The sequence below is a fragment of the Lactuca virosa genome, chromosome 4 (genome assembly GCF_052849685.1).
Source record: "Lactuca virosa cultivar CGN04683 chromosome 4, Lactuca_virosa_CGN04683_v6, whole genome shotgun sequence".
NCBI classification, from domain to species: Eukaryota; Viridiplantae; Streptophyta; class Magnoliopsida; order Asterales; family Asteraceae; genus Lactuca; species Lactuca virosa.
Genome location: NC_136429.1, coordinates 41,212,726 through 41,228,509, shown reverse-complemented (window position 1 = coordinate 41,228,509; position 15,784 = coordinate 41,212,726). Strand labels below are relative to the sequence as shown.

Sequence of the window (15,784 nt, the reverse complement as noted above, 5' to 3'; positions counted from 1 at the left end):
CAAGATTTTTTAATGCATAAATTTATTGTACATATAGCATAAGCGCTTATACCTCTTAAAATTCAGCCTTTGACCAAATATGTATATTAAGGTATAAAGATAAAGATATATATATATATATATATATATATATATATATATATATATATATATATATATATATATATATATATATATACACACTAGCCGTTTACCCGCGCCAAGCGACGGGTGATGAATTACTTCTTTCATAAATTAGTTTCTAGAGACAATTTGTTTCAATTCAACGATTCATTTTTCTTTTATGAACAATGTATGTGTTATTGTATTCGTCGTTTTTGTGTATGTTAGATCAGTTAGGTAATAATAGAACATTTCAATTTCATGATAACATATTCGATTCCAAAGAACACAAAATACATTATACATATCATTCACCATTTAAATATATCGTAAATGTATGTAAATAATTGTATGACATTTTGGAAAATAGTTTCATTTATTGTTTAGTATTTAGGGTTTAGGGTTTATATTTTAGTGTTTGAAGTTTATGGTTTATGATTAGGATGTGAATACTTTTAGTCAGATAATAATTCATTTCGAAAATTAGTTTGTCTCTGGTGGACGTTAGTTTTATTTTAGCAAGCAATCGTCTTTCAATGAATGATTATGTTTCAGAAACGTATGAATTACAAAGAACATGTTGTGTAGGGACGAATATTTTCTTTTAGAGTATAGATTTCGTGTTTCGTGTTTGTGGGTTAGGGTTTTGGACTTAGAGTTTAAGGTTTAGCGTTTTCTAAAAATAAGCGATCTAATCAAATATAAGTCAAACTTTGTAACAAAACAAACATAAATTATGTCAAAAATCGCTCATTTTAATTATTTTAATATTTTATTATCTTTTTAAAAAATGGTGTTAGATTTTAATTTTGAATATTAATTTGTATTGTTTTTAAAATTTTAATGTCATATTCTTTAATAAACATGCGTTGCTATTTAATTTTATTGTTAAATTTGGTTTTCCAAGTAGTAAATTGCTACCATATGTATGGCTAAAGTTTATGTTCTCCGATCTCTATTTTCATTGTGAACTTGTTATTCCTTATTTTTAATTATTAAAGAATTAATACTTAATTTGGATGTATCTCATTTTTTTTGTTATTTGGAAAACAACAGTATTAAATGATATGATAACTATCTCTAATATTACGATTTTGAAAATAGTATTAAAATAATTTTTATCAAATCCAATGAACTCAAGCGTAATGGAACTATCTTGACATTACCCGTCAAAAAATAAAATAAATAAATAAACAAAGAACCGTCATCAAAAACTAACATTAAACATTAATTTAAATCTGTAAAACATTAATAATCAACATTACAATGAGAATCTACAAAATAATAATAATAATAATAATAATAATAATAAACAAACATGGTCCTCATTTTATCTTCATAATCAAAAAACAATGAACAGAATAAAGACATGGGTTGCAATAAATTCACAAATCCAAACCATGTGTATTTAGTTCTCCATTATCCGATCTTTGCATTTTTCCAACTAAAAAATTAATCAATGTCACATCTTTTTTTTACTCCAATTCCTTTGACATAACGAATTTATGCATAAAATTTTGCAACCTGCTGCTCTAAGTTGTTCTGAAGAAAGTAGAAGTGTTTGAAAACGTACAAACAATAGAAATAAAAAAAAAGCTAAAACAGAAAAATAAATTAAATGCAGACAACTACTCTGCTTGTTCTTGAGGTTTGATATTCAACTATTGGTAAATTCTTGGGAGCTCTATAGGGTTGTTAAGTTGGGTCGCCTTAAAGGAAGAGGTTGAATTCACCCTAACAGATGAAACTGGGACAGGGGCAATATTGCCCAACAGGGGAAAGCCAACAAACTTACGTATGAATAACAATCAGCCACATGTGGGAAGGTCCAGCTTTCGCACACCACCACACACTACCTAAACAAAAAATTACAAATGATTTACCTGAAATTAGAGTTCAAAAAAGCAACAATTGACAAACAAAAAAGGTTAACATGTACTCGGTTGAAATTAGAGTTCATTTTTCTTTTTCTTCCTTATTTCTTCTTGGTCTTACTCAAACTAATCTGAAAGTAAGGATAAGAAAACAAACAATTGTGTTAGTAATGGAAAATAAAATACTCTAATAAAATTAGGGGGATAGTACAAATCAAACTCCTCTACTGAAAAAATTATCAAACGAAAGAGGCAAGATTAGTCAACTCTTGAACCAGATTTTTTAGTTTTTCAAAATCGAGGCCATGTAAAAAATAATTAGGGCTTAAAAAATCAGGGGGAAGCCTCCAACATCTATGTACATCAACATCTCCCATCATCATGTTCAAAAAAAATTAATGTTCATCTTAGTGATCGAAAATGGAAAAAACCAAGAGAAGGAGTAAGTAGGAATAGAGCATTCAAATGTTATCTCTTTCATTAAATGGCTCATCTAAAAATGGATTTATTCTGTTGTAAGATCTTATTGCTCCTGCAAATTAAGACCAAAAAACAAATAATGATAAGTTTGTAGATCTCTCTTTCCTTTGTTCTTTACACATATCTGAAAGAGTATGTTCGGTGGTGGTGGTGGTGGTGGTTAGTCTTAACATCTTAACTTGTTTTGAAACTATGACCGGTTTGATAGATTGTGGGTTTGTAATATTGAACCTGGTTTTCTGTTTCATGTCTATGTTGAATTGTTTTTCTAGTCCTAAAACTCTCATTTTCTAAGTTTTTATTTCCATTATATAGTGTTACAAAACGAAGACTCAAACTCTCCTCTAATATAGAAACATGTCATATTGCAAATATCATAACCGGCAAATAGTTTCATTTTAGCAATCAGGTTCCAATAATATTTAGTTTCCTTTCGAAACATGTAATATTACGAAAACCATAACACCTCAGCAAATATCATTTATATTATTGTTTTGAATAAAAATATTGGTGTTTTTTTGGTTGAAAATAAAAGTATTGGACTCCTTGCTTTCATTTTTTGGAGTTCCATTAACGTCTTTGTATTGTCACATGGTATTCATGGATTCTAATATCGTCATGGTTCTCTGCGAGAGAATTTTAAAAGATAGTTCATGCAGGAGGTGGTAATTAAAAGTTTATTTCCATTACGAATTATCGATTTGATGTGAATCTTGAAACTCAGTTTGAGTTCCAAACTTGTTTTTCAAGTTCGAACTTGAGTTTGATAATAATCTGACTGTTTCAAGCATGAATCTATTGTACGTTAGAAAATAAAAATAAATAAATAAAATAAGTCTAATTTCATTAAATTTCTTTAAAAGTATGGTTATATTTAAACTTAAATTTTTTTACAAAAACTTCTGTAAGATATGTTTGCATTTTAACTTGTTTTAAACAAAAAAAATACTATCGAAATACTATTGGTGAATTACAAATAAATATTAAAAATCATTAGACCCAAAAAAACACCTACCTATCTAACTTCATATGACTTCATGAATAACTGTATTTATTCATAAATAACAGTGATTATTGTACAACCATGTGGAAAGAAAAACAAAAAAAAACGAAGTATTTCCTAGTTCAAATTTAATCGAAAGAACACTTGAAAAGATTAAAGTTTTAGATGGTTCCTAATCAACACAAAAAATCTGTAAGTAAAAACACTTTGTTATCCAATACTAATATGATTTCAAACCTTACCTAATACAAAAACCTAAGTTTCTACACACTCTAATGGAAAAAACAAAAGAACCTTCAACTTGATTAATAATTTCTAGTATTTGCTACAAACAACATGATCTAGTAAACCAAAAGAAATGACAATGATTTAAGTTTGTTTGAAAACTCCATTTGGATTTTGATAATTCAATTAAGCTACTATTCTACTCCATTCCATGATTTCTTCATCTAATGGATGTTGCAATCAGAAGATGCAAGTGCTAAACAATAGAACAATGAAAATGTTAAATCACGAAATAAGTGAGAACAAATGATGAACTTAAGTGTACCTGAGGCAACTAATTAGAATTTCACATTAAAAAGCCAAAACACACCACAAGGGGTAAAAAAGATCGGTTAAACAAATTGTGTGAGACAAAAACATAAGGCTTTCAAGTTGTTTTTTTCTGATCAATTGAAAATTCTGATTATCAGTGAAAGACAATTTTAACCTTTTGTATAAAAGGTAATGATTTGAGGTGAAATGCCTCACACAATGAGGACCAAATTTGTTGACAACAATTCAAGAAAAAGAGTGGAAAAATAAAAAGTCAAACCTGCCAGCACATATTGTGGGGCTATGTATCCATGTGCTTTGAGTCGAGTCTTGACTTTCGGGTTGTGCAATCCGTGGTGGCACAACAACAACTTTAAAATCAAACATCAACAGATAAACTTAACATCTAAAATCTGAATAACCAAAAAGTTGTTCTTTTTATGCAATAAATCTTGCATGCTCCTTGTGCACACAAAGTAACATGATTATTAGAACAACCTGCAAGCAAAGAGAAACTACCATAAATCTTAAAATATAAAAGGGTATTTCTGGAAAATTTATATACAAGTTAATGCACAACAAAAGTCGTTATAATAATGAAAAATAGAAGGGTGTCAATATATTTACCATTAAGTCAATTACCCAACTGTAGAACAAAACTGGTGAGAAAAAGAAAGTAAAGAGACCAAGCTAATTCAAAGGCCATCAAACAGATGAAATCATATTAATACAAAATACTCTTCATCATTCTTTTTATGTTGATCAAAAACTCAAACTTAATAAAAGAACTACTTAAATTAAACGCCTAACCAATAAATCATATCGCATGATACCTGTTGTTAAGAGGTACCGAAGCTTTTACCAGTTGAAAACAATCTGTTAAAGTAAAAAATGTATATAAATCCAATAACATAGTTCATGTATTATCTGCTCAAAATATGTGTCAACCTTTTCTATTAGTTACTGTAACCTGCATTTGAGTCAAGATACGCCTAAATCATGTATTTACCAAATTTAACCAAAAACCTAAAATCAAAGTAAAATAAAACAAATTCAATATTCAAATAAAAGACAAAATTGCAAGAATGGTCCCTGTGGTATGTCAAAACTAGCAAGTTTGGTCCAAAATGGTTTTGGCTCGCAAGGATGGTCCAATAGTTTCGTTTTGTTGCGAGTTTGGTCCAATTTGGTTTGAACTTTTTTGTAAAGACGATTTTACCCCTTATTATTTTATTTTTCATTTTTGTTTTATTACCAAGAATTAAAAAATAATTAAAAATAAAACAAAAAGAAAATCTCTCTCTCTCTCTCTCTCTCTCTCTCTCTCTCTCTCTCTCACACAGAAAAACAGAAAAAAAACCCTAAAAGTAGATAAACACACGATCTTCCAGATCGTGGATTCAAGAGGTAAGAACAAAAGTTCTAAAATTTCATCAATTTGTGTCATCAGATCGTGGAGGGTTTGGCAGTATGTTTCTTATGATGCAAAAATTGACGTGAATTCATCCACGCGATTCTCGATCCCACCCTAACGCCTCCGATTTTACCGACGAAGGAGACAGAGGATAAACGAATCGAGTTCAGAGCTCCGCTGTGGATCGCGTTTTCGATCGTTGCGTGATGGGTTGAGGAGTTTGGGAGAACAGATTTGACCTGCTTCACCTCAAGAACATGTATTCATTATCCCTCGTCCTGACATAATCATCAACATCGCAACACCCAAACCATCACCATCTCATCCCGAAACCATCACCTGCTTCACCTTAAGAACATGTGTGTATGTGTGTCTTGAATCGATTTTTTGCTGAATAGATTTTCTGGTGGATTTGAGAGGCAGCGGCTAGGGCTGAGCTGAAAGTTTGCGCAATTTTAACTCTGACCGATATGCATATCCTTCTCCTTGATCGATATGCTGTGAAACAAGAACATGGTTGCTTTTCTTTTTCTTTTTTGATTTTTTTGATGGTGTAGTAAACAACAACAGGGGATGTCGACTATTGAAGTTTATGGAGGTGGGTGAAGAAGACGATGACTGGATGGAGCAATAAAGGTGTTCTTCCATGAGTGGCCAGCATCTATGAGGTGATGAACTTGAAAAACCAGGTGTTCTTCCATCCGATAATTAGGGATTTAACGACCTTGGTGTTTAGAATAACATATTAGCGATTTGGGGCTAGGATTTACAATCAGGGAGTTGGTAAGATCATGAGGATAAAGCAGATTCATAACAAGAGTGGAGATGAATGTGATTGTGAATCGATTGTATGCGAGTTTACAAAAGATGAATGTGAATCTAAACGTGTGTTTATCTACTTTTAGGGTTTTTTTATGTTTTTCTGAGAGAGAGAGAGAGAGAGAGAGATTTTCTTTTTGTTTTATTTTTAATTATTTTTTTAATTCTTGGTAATAAAACAAAAATGAAAAATAAAATAATAAGGGGTAAAATCGTCTTTACAAAAAAGTTCAAACCAAATTGGACCAAACTCGCAACAAAACGAAACTATTGGACCATCCTTGCGAGCCAAACCCATTTTGGACCAAACTTGCTAGTTTTGACATACCACAGGGACCATTCTTGAAATTTTGTCCAAATAAAAACATACCAAAAACCCAATAAACTAAAATAAAAACAGGTAAAAAATCGTACAACACCTGAAACCCTTAAATGTATTGTAGGACAGGGTTTATGGCATAAAGATTGTCGAAACACCTCTTCAAGATCCACAATCACGTGCTAGAAAAAGTACAAACTTTCCAAGTTATTGCTCAATCAGGTACAATGTTAGCCAGATATACAACAAATAACACAATTCATAAGTTCTTTAAAATAGTAATGTCAATAACGAAAGCAGAATTTTTATAGAAGATCAGAGGGAGAAGTGGGGAAGAAACAGAAAAAGAGCTCACTTGTTAGAAGCTGAACTGTGATTGAGCGAATTTGTGTAGCTGATAGAGACCGATTTGAGATGGTCAATCTCAGCCATGGTCGATCGAAATTGCTCTGATTTCACTGCTTCCAGTAACTGTGATGAATCATTGGCCACACCATAAACCCTAAACCAAAAGAAAAAAAACCCATGAAGAAGCAGTAGGAACAGAGCCATTTATGAAAAGATTGTGAGAAATGTAGAAGTTAGAACGTATTTCCGGTGTAACGTCGGAGAAGAAGCTATCATCGATTTCACCCACATGTTAATCCGTGTTCCACCATTGATTTCCAGGTTCTCTAAAAGCTTCTTCTTCGATATCTTAACATATCATCCAGGTATCAAAGACAGTTTCTTCATCTCCGCCTTGAATAACGAATTTGCCACAAACCGTCATCGCCATATCCATTCTATGTTTCTTTGCCAGTGCTTCCCGAGGAAGGCGGAGTAGGGGAGAGGTTCTATGTGGTTGAAGAAGGAAGAATGTGCCAAATATAGGGTTTTTTTTAAATCATTCAGTGGTTCTAGGGGGCATGTGGGTGTTTCCTGGAGCGTGTGTACATAGACAAAGATGGAGATGGAGGGGTAAAGATAGTTGCTGATTTGCGAGATGGGTTCTAGGGGATTTCGTTAGTGGTTGACGGCGATGGAACTGGAGAGCATATAAAGGAGGAAGATCTGGCAGATGACGAAGGATTATTTAGGTTATAGATAAGAGCATAGCAATCATGAAATCGATTTAGGTTTGTTGGTGCTGTGGCGTTCAACAAAACCCAACAATTCTGATGAGAGAAAGTGTAATGACAATGGATTTAGGATTAAGTGGTGACGTTGGAGTGTGGTTAGTGTTTGTGGAAAATATGGGGCTTTAATGGTGGTCAGACGCAACTTATAGGGGAACTTATAGGGGAAAGAGGCGAGATTGTCGATATAGGTGCATACATTTGTGTAACTTGAATTCAAAATTGAAGTTGTTAAAGTGAAAGGGCGAAATATAGGGATTTAGAGAGGAATAAGTCAAACAGTGGATTACTTTCTTGACTTTTTCAAGACCAAATAAGGTTTTATAATGCATAAAATTGTTGTATATTATCCTTTAAAGGTGTATCTCTTAAAATTCAGCATTTGAGGCTAGATTTCAAAAGTTATGTTGACTCATTCTAGTAAAAAAAGTATGATTTTTTTTAAAATTTAAATCATCTATATTGGGTAAGATAAGGATGTAGGTTTGAATGTTTCAATATTAATTTTACATTTGTACTTAATGCATTGTATTTTGTAATTTGTTGATAAATGTTTGTACATTCAGCTTAAAGGTTTGGACGTCTTAAATCTATTTTTAGAAATAGTAAGGTTTGTATAATAAGATAGTATATATATATATATATATATATATATATATATATATATATATATATATATATATATATATATATATATATATATATATATACACACACACACTAGCCGTTTACCCGCGCCAAGCGACGGGTGCGAATAATTTCTTTCAGAAATTAGTTTTAGAGGCTATTACTTTTTTTTGTGCAATTACTTTACTGCATCTAAACAATTATCAATAATAGTCATGCTAGTAAAACAAATCAATAAGAATTAAAAAATAAAAGTTGAGATTCTTTAAAAATGTATATGAACACATGATTGATCATGCATATTAATCATGCAACACTTCTTTATACAACACATTTAATATATAGAATCCACTGCCTTTGAATTATTCGTCAGACTTCACTAATACTTTTGTATTGGCAAGTGATATCCTTTTGTATAATGCAACATAAATTTGTCATGGGAGAAAACCAATTCTGGAAGATAAATACCTACATTTTGAATTGTTTGTCTCCGTGCTTTATTAATTGTCAGCGATTCCTTTTTTTACGGACAATGTATTCTTTAATGTATTTTGTCATTTTTGTGTATGTTTGATAGGTTTTTTCATATGTAGGTTTATTTTAGATTATTAGTTTGTCTTCAAAAGGGGACTATACGGAGTGTGACAGTTTACACATAAATCAACATACACGCTTTTAGTGGTTACACGCATAATGTGGTGGGGGCACAAATTAAATTGGTATGATGTTACTCCCTCCGTCCCATATTTATAGTCCGTTTCCTTTTTCGTTTATCCCAAAATAATAGTCTTCTTCTAAAAATAAATATAACTTTTACCAAAATACTCGTAATTATTAGTTAAATTACCATGAAATTAAATGCTACAAAAGGGTAAAATTGTCATTTAATTTAATAAAATTAATGGTAATTAATGTTTTCTTAATCCGTATGTTTTTTGTCTGTGGATAATAATTTTGGGATAGAGGGAGTAGCATTTTGAAAACACGGTTAAAACCTAACATATGTTTGGTTGTCAAAATTCTCTATTTTCAAAATTTATTTCTAAAAAACACAAAGTTTGGGAAACGCATGCGATATGATATTATTTTTTAAATGTTTTCCAATAAAACAACATTTTCTATTTTCCAAAATAAAAAAAACTTAATAATTATTTTTTACACCCCCACTAACACCCATCCACTCGCACCCTACTTTTATCTAATAGTTTTTCTTTATAGCAAACAATTTTCTTTTAAAATCATCTCATTTCATATTCCAATTAACATATTAATGGGATATAAAAACTTAATTAAACACATTATTTCTTTTTCATTTTTTAATTAATTCAAGATTTCATTTTAATTTTGTTCATTAGGTCATCAAAGAGTAGTAGTTATTTTTTTTCATCTTTTCCTTCCCCTGCTAAAAAAATCTCATAGTCAAAATCGAAAATTACAAAATAATAATAATAATAATAATAATAAGTAAAATCTCTTCCATTTTAGGTTAAAACCATAACTATTAAACTAACAAAATATGTTCAATAGTTTTATATATAAAATAAAGATTCAATTTATCACAACTAAAAAAGCAACAGTTTTCCAATGCTTTCCATGCTTTCATAAGAAAATGGACAATGTATTATTTTGCTTAAAAAGCTTCATTCATTGGATATCAAAACTTCGATGTTGAATATTTTTATAAACCAAATAAAAATATTAATAACCCCATTAAACAATAAATAAACACAAATAAAATAAACTAATAATCAATCATTTTTATCATGTTTATACGAAGCAACTTAAATATCAACAAATAAAACCATTAATATAATAAACATTAATCCTCATTTATTATCATACAAACAAAAAATACAAGCCATTCGATAACGAATATAATAGTAAAAAAATAGCCTTGACACTTTAGTACATAAGCATCATCAACTTGAATCAGAGTAAAAAGGTAACCAACCACAAAGATCTGGAATAGAGGAAAAACATACAAAACATAATAACTCAAAATGAAAATAAAGTAACCCAATATAGGAACAAAATTACCTGATTGACCTTTGAGTATTGGCAGTCATTCATTTAAATTTATGTAAAGGTTTCTTATATGGTTTTGGTAGTGATTCATGTAAAGTTAGGCATGTCAGAGTGATGTCATGAAATTGTTATGAACCATTCAGGAAAATATTTCTAAACTATACACAAAAGAAATTAAAAATGAATGTAGCATGATTTGTACCCAAAGACGCACAACTGACAACACAACAAATAGCACAACACAATTCACCAAATAATCTACAACATTATTTGAAGAAAAAAACATTCATTTGTTTAGGCCTATGTAAATTGGTGTATAAGATTACAAAAGTATTCATATCAGATCACACATGTACAAATCAGATCACACATACATATATACATACATATTAGATCATACACACAGATCAAATCTTACACACATTTATATAGATCAGATCAAACACATATGGATCATATCACTCACACATATGAAAAATTGATAGAAAGTACAAACTATATGCAACTAACCAGAAGTAATGATGAATGACCATTTTACCCTTACCTTCAAACAAAGAAAAAACCAACTAAACTCACAGATAAAAGGTAAAACTGATAATTCTATTATATCCTTCAACGCACAATGAAATGAATTATGCAATAAAGTTGAAATAAATTATGCAATAAAGTTGGAATGAATCAAACATATCCATCGTCAAGGGCCAGCCCAACAACATGAGCCTTAATAAAATAGAGCAAATCAGATTCAAAAAATAATCATATTAGTTTCTAATAGGAGTTCAAATGACCTAGTAAAATTTAACCAAATCATATTCAAATATTGGAATCAAGAGAGGAAGAAACATATAAAAAATAATAAGAGCCCATTTTTACCTTGGTAAAAAGATTAGGTATTTTGTTGAGAGAGAGAGAGAGAGAGAGAGAGAGAGAGAGAGAGAGAGAGAGAAAGAGAGACAATAGGAGTAGGAACAGAAGGTGGTGATGGTCATGAGTGGTGGTTACGTTGGTGTCTGCAGTGGTGGCAGAGGAATGTGGAAGCAGAAGTGGTGGTGATGGTTGGTGGAAGTTATAATCCATCTAAATTTCAAGATTAAAGGACAAATATCAAATAGATGGGTCAGGAGAATAATGGGGTGCAAATAAAATGTTACATTTATAAAATTAGGTAAAGAATTAACCAAAATGTTTTCAATACCAGAGAATAGAAAAGCATATTGACCTATTGAACATATAAGTATCGGTGTAGTGTTACCTTTTTAAACAACTTAAAAATCCTATCGATTTGTGCATTTAGAATGATTTATGCATTTATAATGAGAACATACCATGCTGATTAGCTTCTTTTAACTTCTCTTTTGTCTATTTAAAAAACTCAAAAAAGCCCATCTACCTGTGCATTAAGAAAATTAAATAATTAGCAAACAGAAGATAGATGCATGAAGGAAGGGACACAGTAACCTATAAAAGAACATACAAGGCTGATCAACTTCTTTGACTTTCAGCAACCAATCTAGTGGTAATCTATTAGGCAATTGGAAAAACACTCATCTTATGGAACAAATTGAATTTCTTACTAATTTATGAACTTTGAACATCTCCACTGATAGAACTATAAAAGCACCAGGAGAGACAGTTTATGCAGTCTGTTGTTTTCCTGTTTAAAAAAAAACAAACAAAATATCTTGAAAAAATCCACGACACAAAAAATAAATTTTTTAGAAGTGTTTCAAAATTAAGAACAATGACCTTTAATCTGCTATATCTTTTCAGAAGTGTTTCAAAACAAGGGGAAACCCTCTTGTGTTAATTGATCAGCAAGTCTTAATGAAAACGATGAAAATCAGATTTATCTTCAGCAAAAAGAAGACTATTCGGAAGAATCTCTGCAAAAGGAAGAACCACATATAAATTTGTTAGTTAACATTAGATTCGTAAACAAACCAGATACAAATAAACAAAAATAAAAACGGAGTAAATATAAATCACACACATAAAGGTGAAATTTATCAGGTTAAATATACTATAGATGAACAAAGGGATACCACTTAATTTGAGAAATTTTATTGATTAGTTGATGGCAATGGTAGAGACACAATCTGCAACAAAAAAAATCACAAAATCAACATATTTACAATTTCATTCGTTTTTTGGTAGAGCCAACTACACCCAAAACCATAAATTAAGATAAAAAGAAGTAAAGAAAGACATTGAGTGATTTTACCTGGCTACTGTAATAACTACATATATTCCTCTTGTATGGGTGGTTGAAGAATGGGGAACTCTTGGTCATGGCAGAGACGGAAAGAAAAGGGGAGTCTGCTACCTATATTAGAAAATAGAGACAACCATGGTGATTTGCATATCCACTCTCAACATCTGGTATACCAAAACCACCTTTAAAGTTTTCCATTACATTTACTTATCTAGGTTTCACTATCTGCATACATTTACATACCTCAATGAAGATAGAACACACTTTGAGAATTTGACCATCTGTTTCCACTATGAACAAATCTTAGATACCAAAAAACAAATAGCAAATTTCTTTTGAGCAAATCAGAGGATAAAAAAAACATATCAAATCAAATAGGTTTTTAGCAAATATGAGATACCTACAAAATGTTTCTTAATCTCGAGAATACGTTCATGTATACACTACAACCTGCAAAATTCAAAAGAAAAAAAACCAAAGAAGATTAACGATTTGTAACTTAGAGATAAAAATAAAGGTTTCCTTGGGGTTTTTTTTGTGATGGTGTGAGTGTGTATCTATGTCCTTTTACCGTAGCTCTAGGTACAAAAAAGAACAGAGATATACTGTAATTTCGAAAACCTTGATGGGGACGATAAGAGATTGGAAGAAAAACAAGGATGAAGGAAAACTGGGGAAAAAGAGGGCACAGGTGAAAATAACTACAATTATAACGCAAAATCTTCACCATTTTGCTGCTTCATCCTACTTATTTTTCTTCCTAAGTTGAACCAGTCATAAGCAAATCATCAGTCAATCATATAATAAATCCATTTGGGTTTCAATTTTATCTTTGGTTTTCAATTTACTGCTAGAGTTTCAATTAGGGCTTTGTGAATCAAAAGATAAAATAGGAAGAATGGAAATCTAGTAAAGATCGTGTACCGGTAAAGCCATTTGTGTGGGTTGACAGGGTGAGTTTTCATGGTCAAAAACCCAGATCAAACATGAAATCGACAAAATCGATAGTAGGGTTTCACAGAGGTGGTGGTGTAAGGTTCGTCGGCAGTTGGAGAGCGGTACTCGGTGGCTATGTTTGTCGATGGTGGCTGAAGGTCGATGGTGGCGGTTGTTGTTCTCGGTTGATGGTGGTGTTTGTGTGGTATTGATGTTGGGTCGGGAAAAAATAGAAGGAGAAGAAACACAAGTTTTGAACCAGTTTGGTAGCTTCCCCAAAGTCATCAGATCCTTTTACATGTTGTTGCTTCTTCACCGGAGGTAGATTTCATTGTCATCTGTAACAAAAAAAAAAACAAATAATTAATAATACACATCGTGATTCAAAAACAATGAAATCAATTTTATTTTAAAGGATTCCAAGGTTTAATGTAAAGAAAGAAGACATGGGAGAGAAAAAAAGCATTTCAGTTACAGGTGGGTGTGCGCTGATGTTACATAAAGTTCTTGACTGATTCAACTGGCCGAACTTTGATGAACATCAATTCATGTTTGACCAATTTAATTTGAAGATGAGAGTAAGAGACTTATTCAAAATCTGTGTAATCAATAACTTGTTGACCAGAGGAGGTTTATATATTCTTGAATGCAGAATTTCATTGTACAAATCGCATAAGGGGTTGTACCTCTTAAAATTCAGCCTTTGACCAAATATGTATATTAAGGTATAATATATATATATATATATATATATATATATATATATATATATATATGGGTAAAGTGAATATACCTAACAACCTTATATAAGCTTAGATACCTAACCCATTCATACTATGTCGTAATGTATCATATTCGCATTGTAATCGCCCAAGGTTGTTAAACTTCAACCCCATAACTTGATTACTTCCAAAATCTTTGGATTTTCACTATTATCTTTCTTTTACATCACTTCTTTATGTCGAATACATCCTGATGGGCTTCATATACTACAACTACAAATGAAATGATGTAGGAGGAATATAATGGTGAATTTCTTAAAATTTTGAAAGTAAATCAAGTTAAGGATTGAAGTTTAAGAACTTTGGACAATTGCAATGAATATATAATGCAAAACAATGTAGTATATTGATGTTAGGTACCTAAGCTTATATAAGGTTGTTAGGTATATTCACTTTACCTATATATATATATATATATATATATATATATATATATATATATATATATATATATATATATATATATTAACCCTTAAAATTAGGTATCTTGTTCAAAATCAAACTATACCACTTTCCCCATCTACAAATAAGCACCCAATTAGGGTAATTATTCATACACAAAATCAAGAAGTACCCCATTCTTATTCTCCTTGGTTCTTCCTTCGATTCTTTTAGAAATTCCACTGAAGTTCTTAATTCTTCATTACAAAAACAATGAAAAGTACTCCCCAAGATTCACAAACAAGGAGAAAGCGTGATCATTCCGCTGCTATGGGATACAACAAGGAGGCTGAGGATGAATATTATCTGAAAAAGATCCAGGAATTAGTAAACAAAAAGATGGAGTTGTTAGCAGTGCAACAAGAAAAAGACTCCAAGACATTGAAGCCTCCCACTGTGAATACAAAAATGAACAGTAAGCGAAAGGTGAGCACTCGGAGGTTGAAAAATTTCATCACGACTGAGATGAATGGCAAAGATATGACAGTCGTCATCAACAAAAAATTGTATGAAAGCGATCTTTTGGAAAGTCAGAACAGGTTGAGTATGCCGATGAAACAACTGAAAACGGATGAGTTCTTGACAGAAAACGAGAAACAAGATCTGGAGAATGGAAAGGAGTTTGAGGTGGGATTATTGGGGCCAACATTGCGATTGCATCAGAAACCAATGGTGATGAAGATGTGGCGATTGAAAAGCACAGGCAGACGCAGTTATGTGTTGAAGACGAACTGGAATGAGTTTGTGAAAGAGAACGAGAAGGAAATGAAGCGACATTCAAAGATTCAGGTCTGGTCTTTTCGTAAAGACAACCGACTGTTCTTTGCTCTTTCATGCGTATAGAGAGTTTTTAGTTCAACTGTTTATATTTGATTAATCGAGAGAAGAATTATCGGAGGTTGTATATGGATTTAACAATTGAATTTTGATATCAGATTTCAAAAGCATGATGCCTATTAACCCTAAATCTTTGAAGTTTTCCGCTTAATCAAATACATTCTTTATAAACATAAAATTTTGATTGAACAAGTTTGACTGTTGTTCATGCTTGAAGATGGCAACAAACAGGTTTAAAATTTCCGGTGATCTTGGATC

General features: G+C 31.2%; 1 protein-coding gene across 1 annotated transcript; it reads left to right on the top strand.

Moving 5' to 3' along the window:
• The first annotated feature begins 14,827 nt into the window (after window positions 1-14,827).
• Window positions 14,828-15,582, top strand: LOC145109827 (putative B3 domain-containing protein At3g24850). Its single transcript, XM_079046970.1, has one exon. The coding sequence runs from the start codon at window positions 14,903-14,905 to the stop codon at window positions 15,530-15,532; it is 630 nt and encodes a 209-aa protein (XP_078903096.1). The 5' UTR covers window positions 14,828-14,902; the 3' UTR covers window positions 15,533-15,582.
• Window positions 15,583-15,784: the final 202 nt, after the last annotated feature.

Coding starts and splice junctions, on each gene's coding strand:
- LOC145109827 (XM_079046970.1), top strand. CDS start 14,903: ATGAAAAGTACTCCCCAAGATTCACAAACAAGGAGAAAGCGTGATCAT.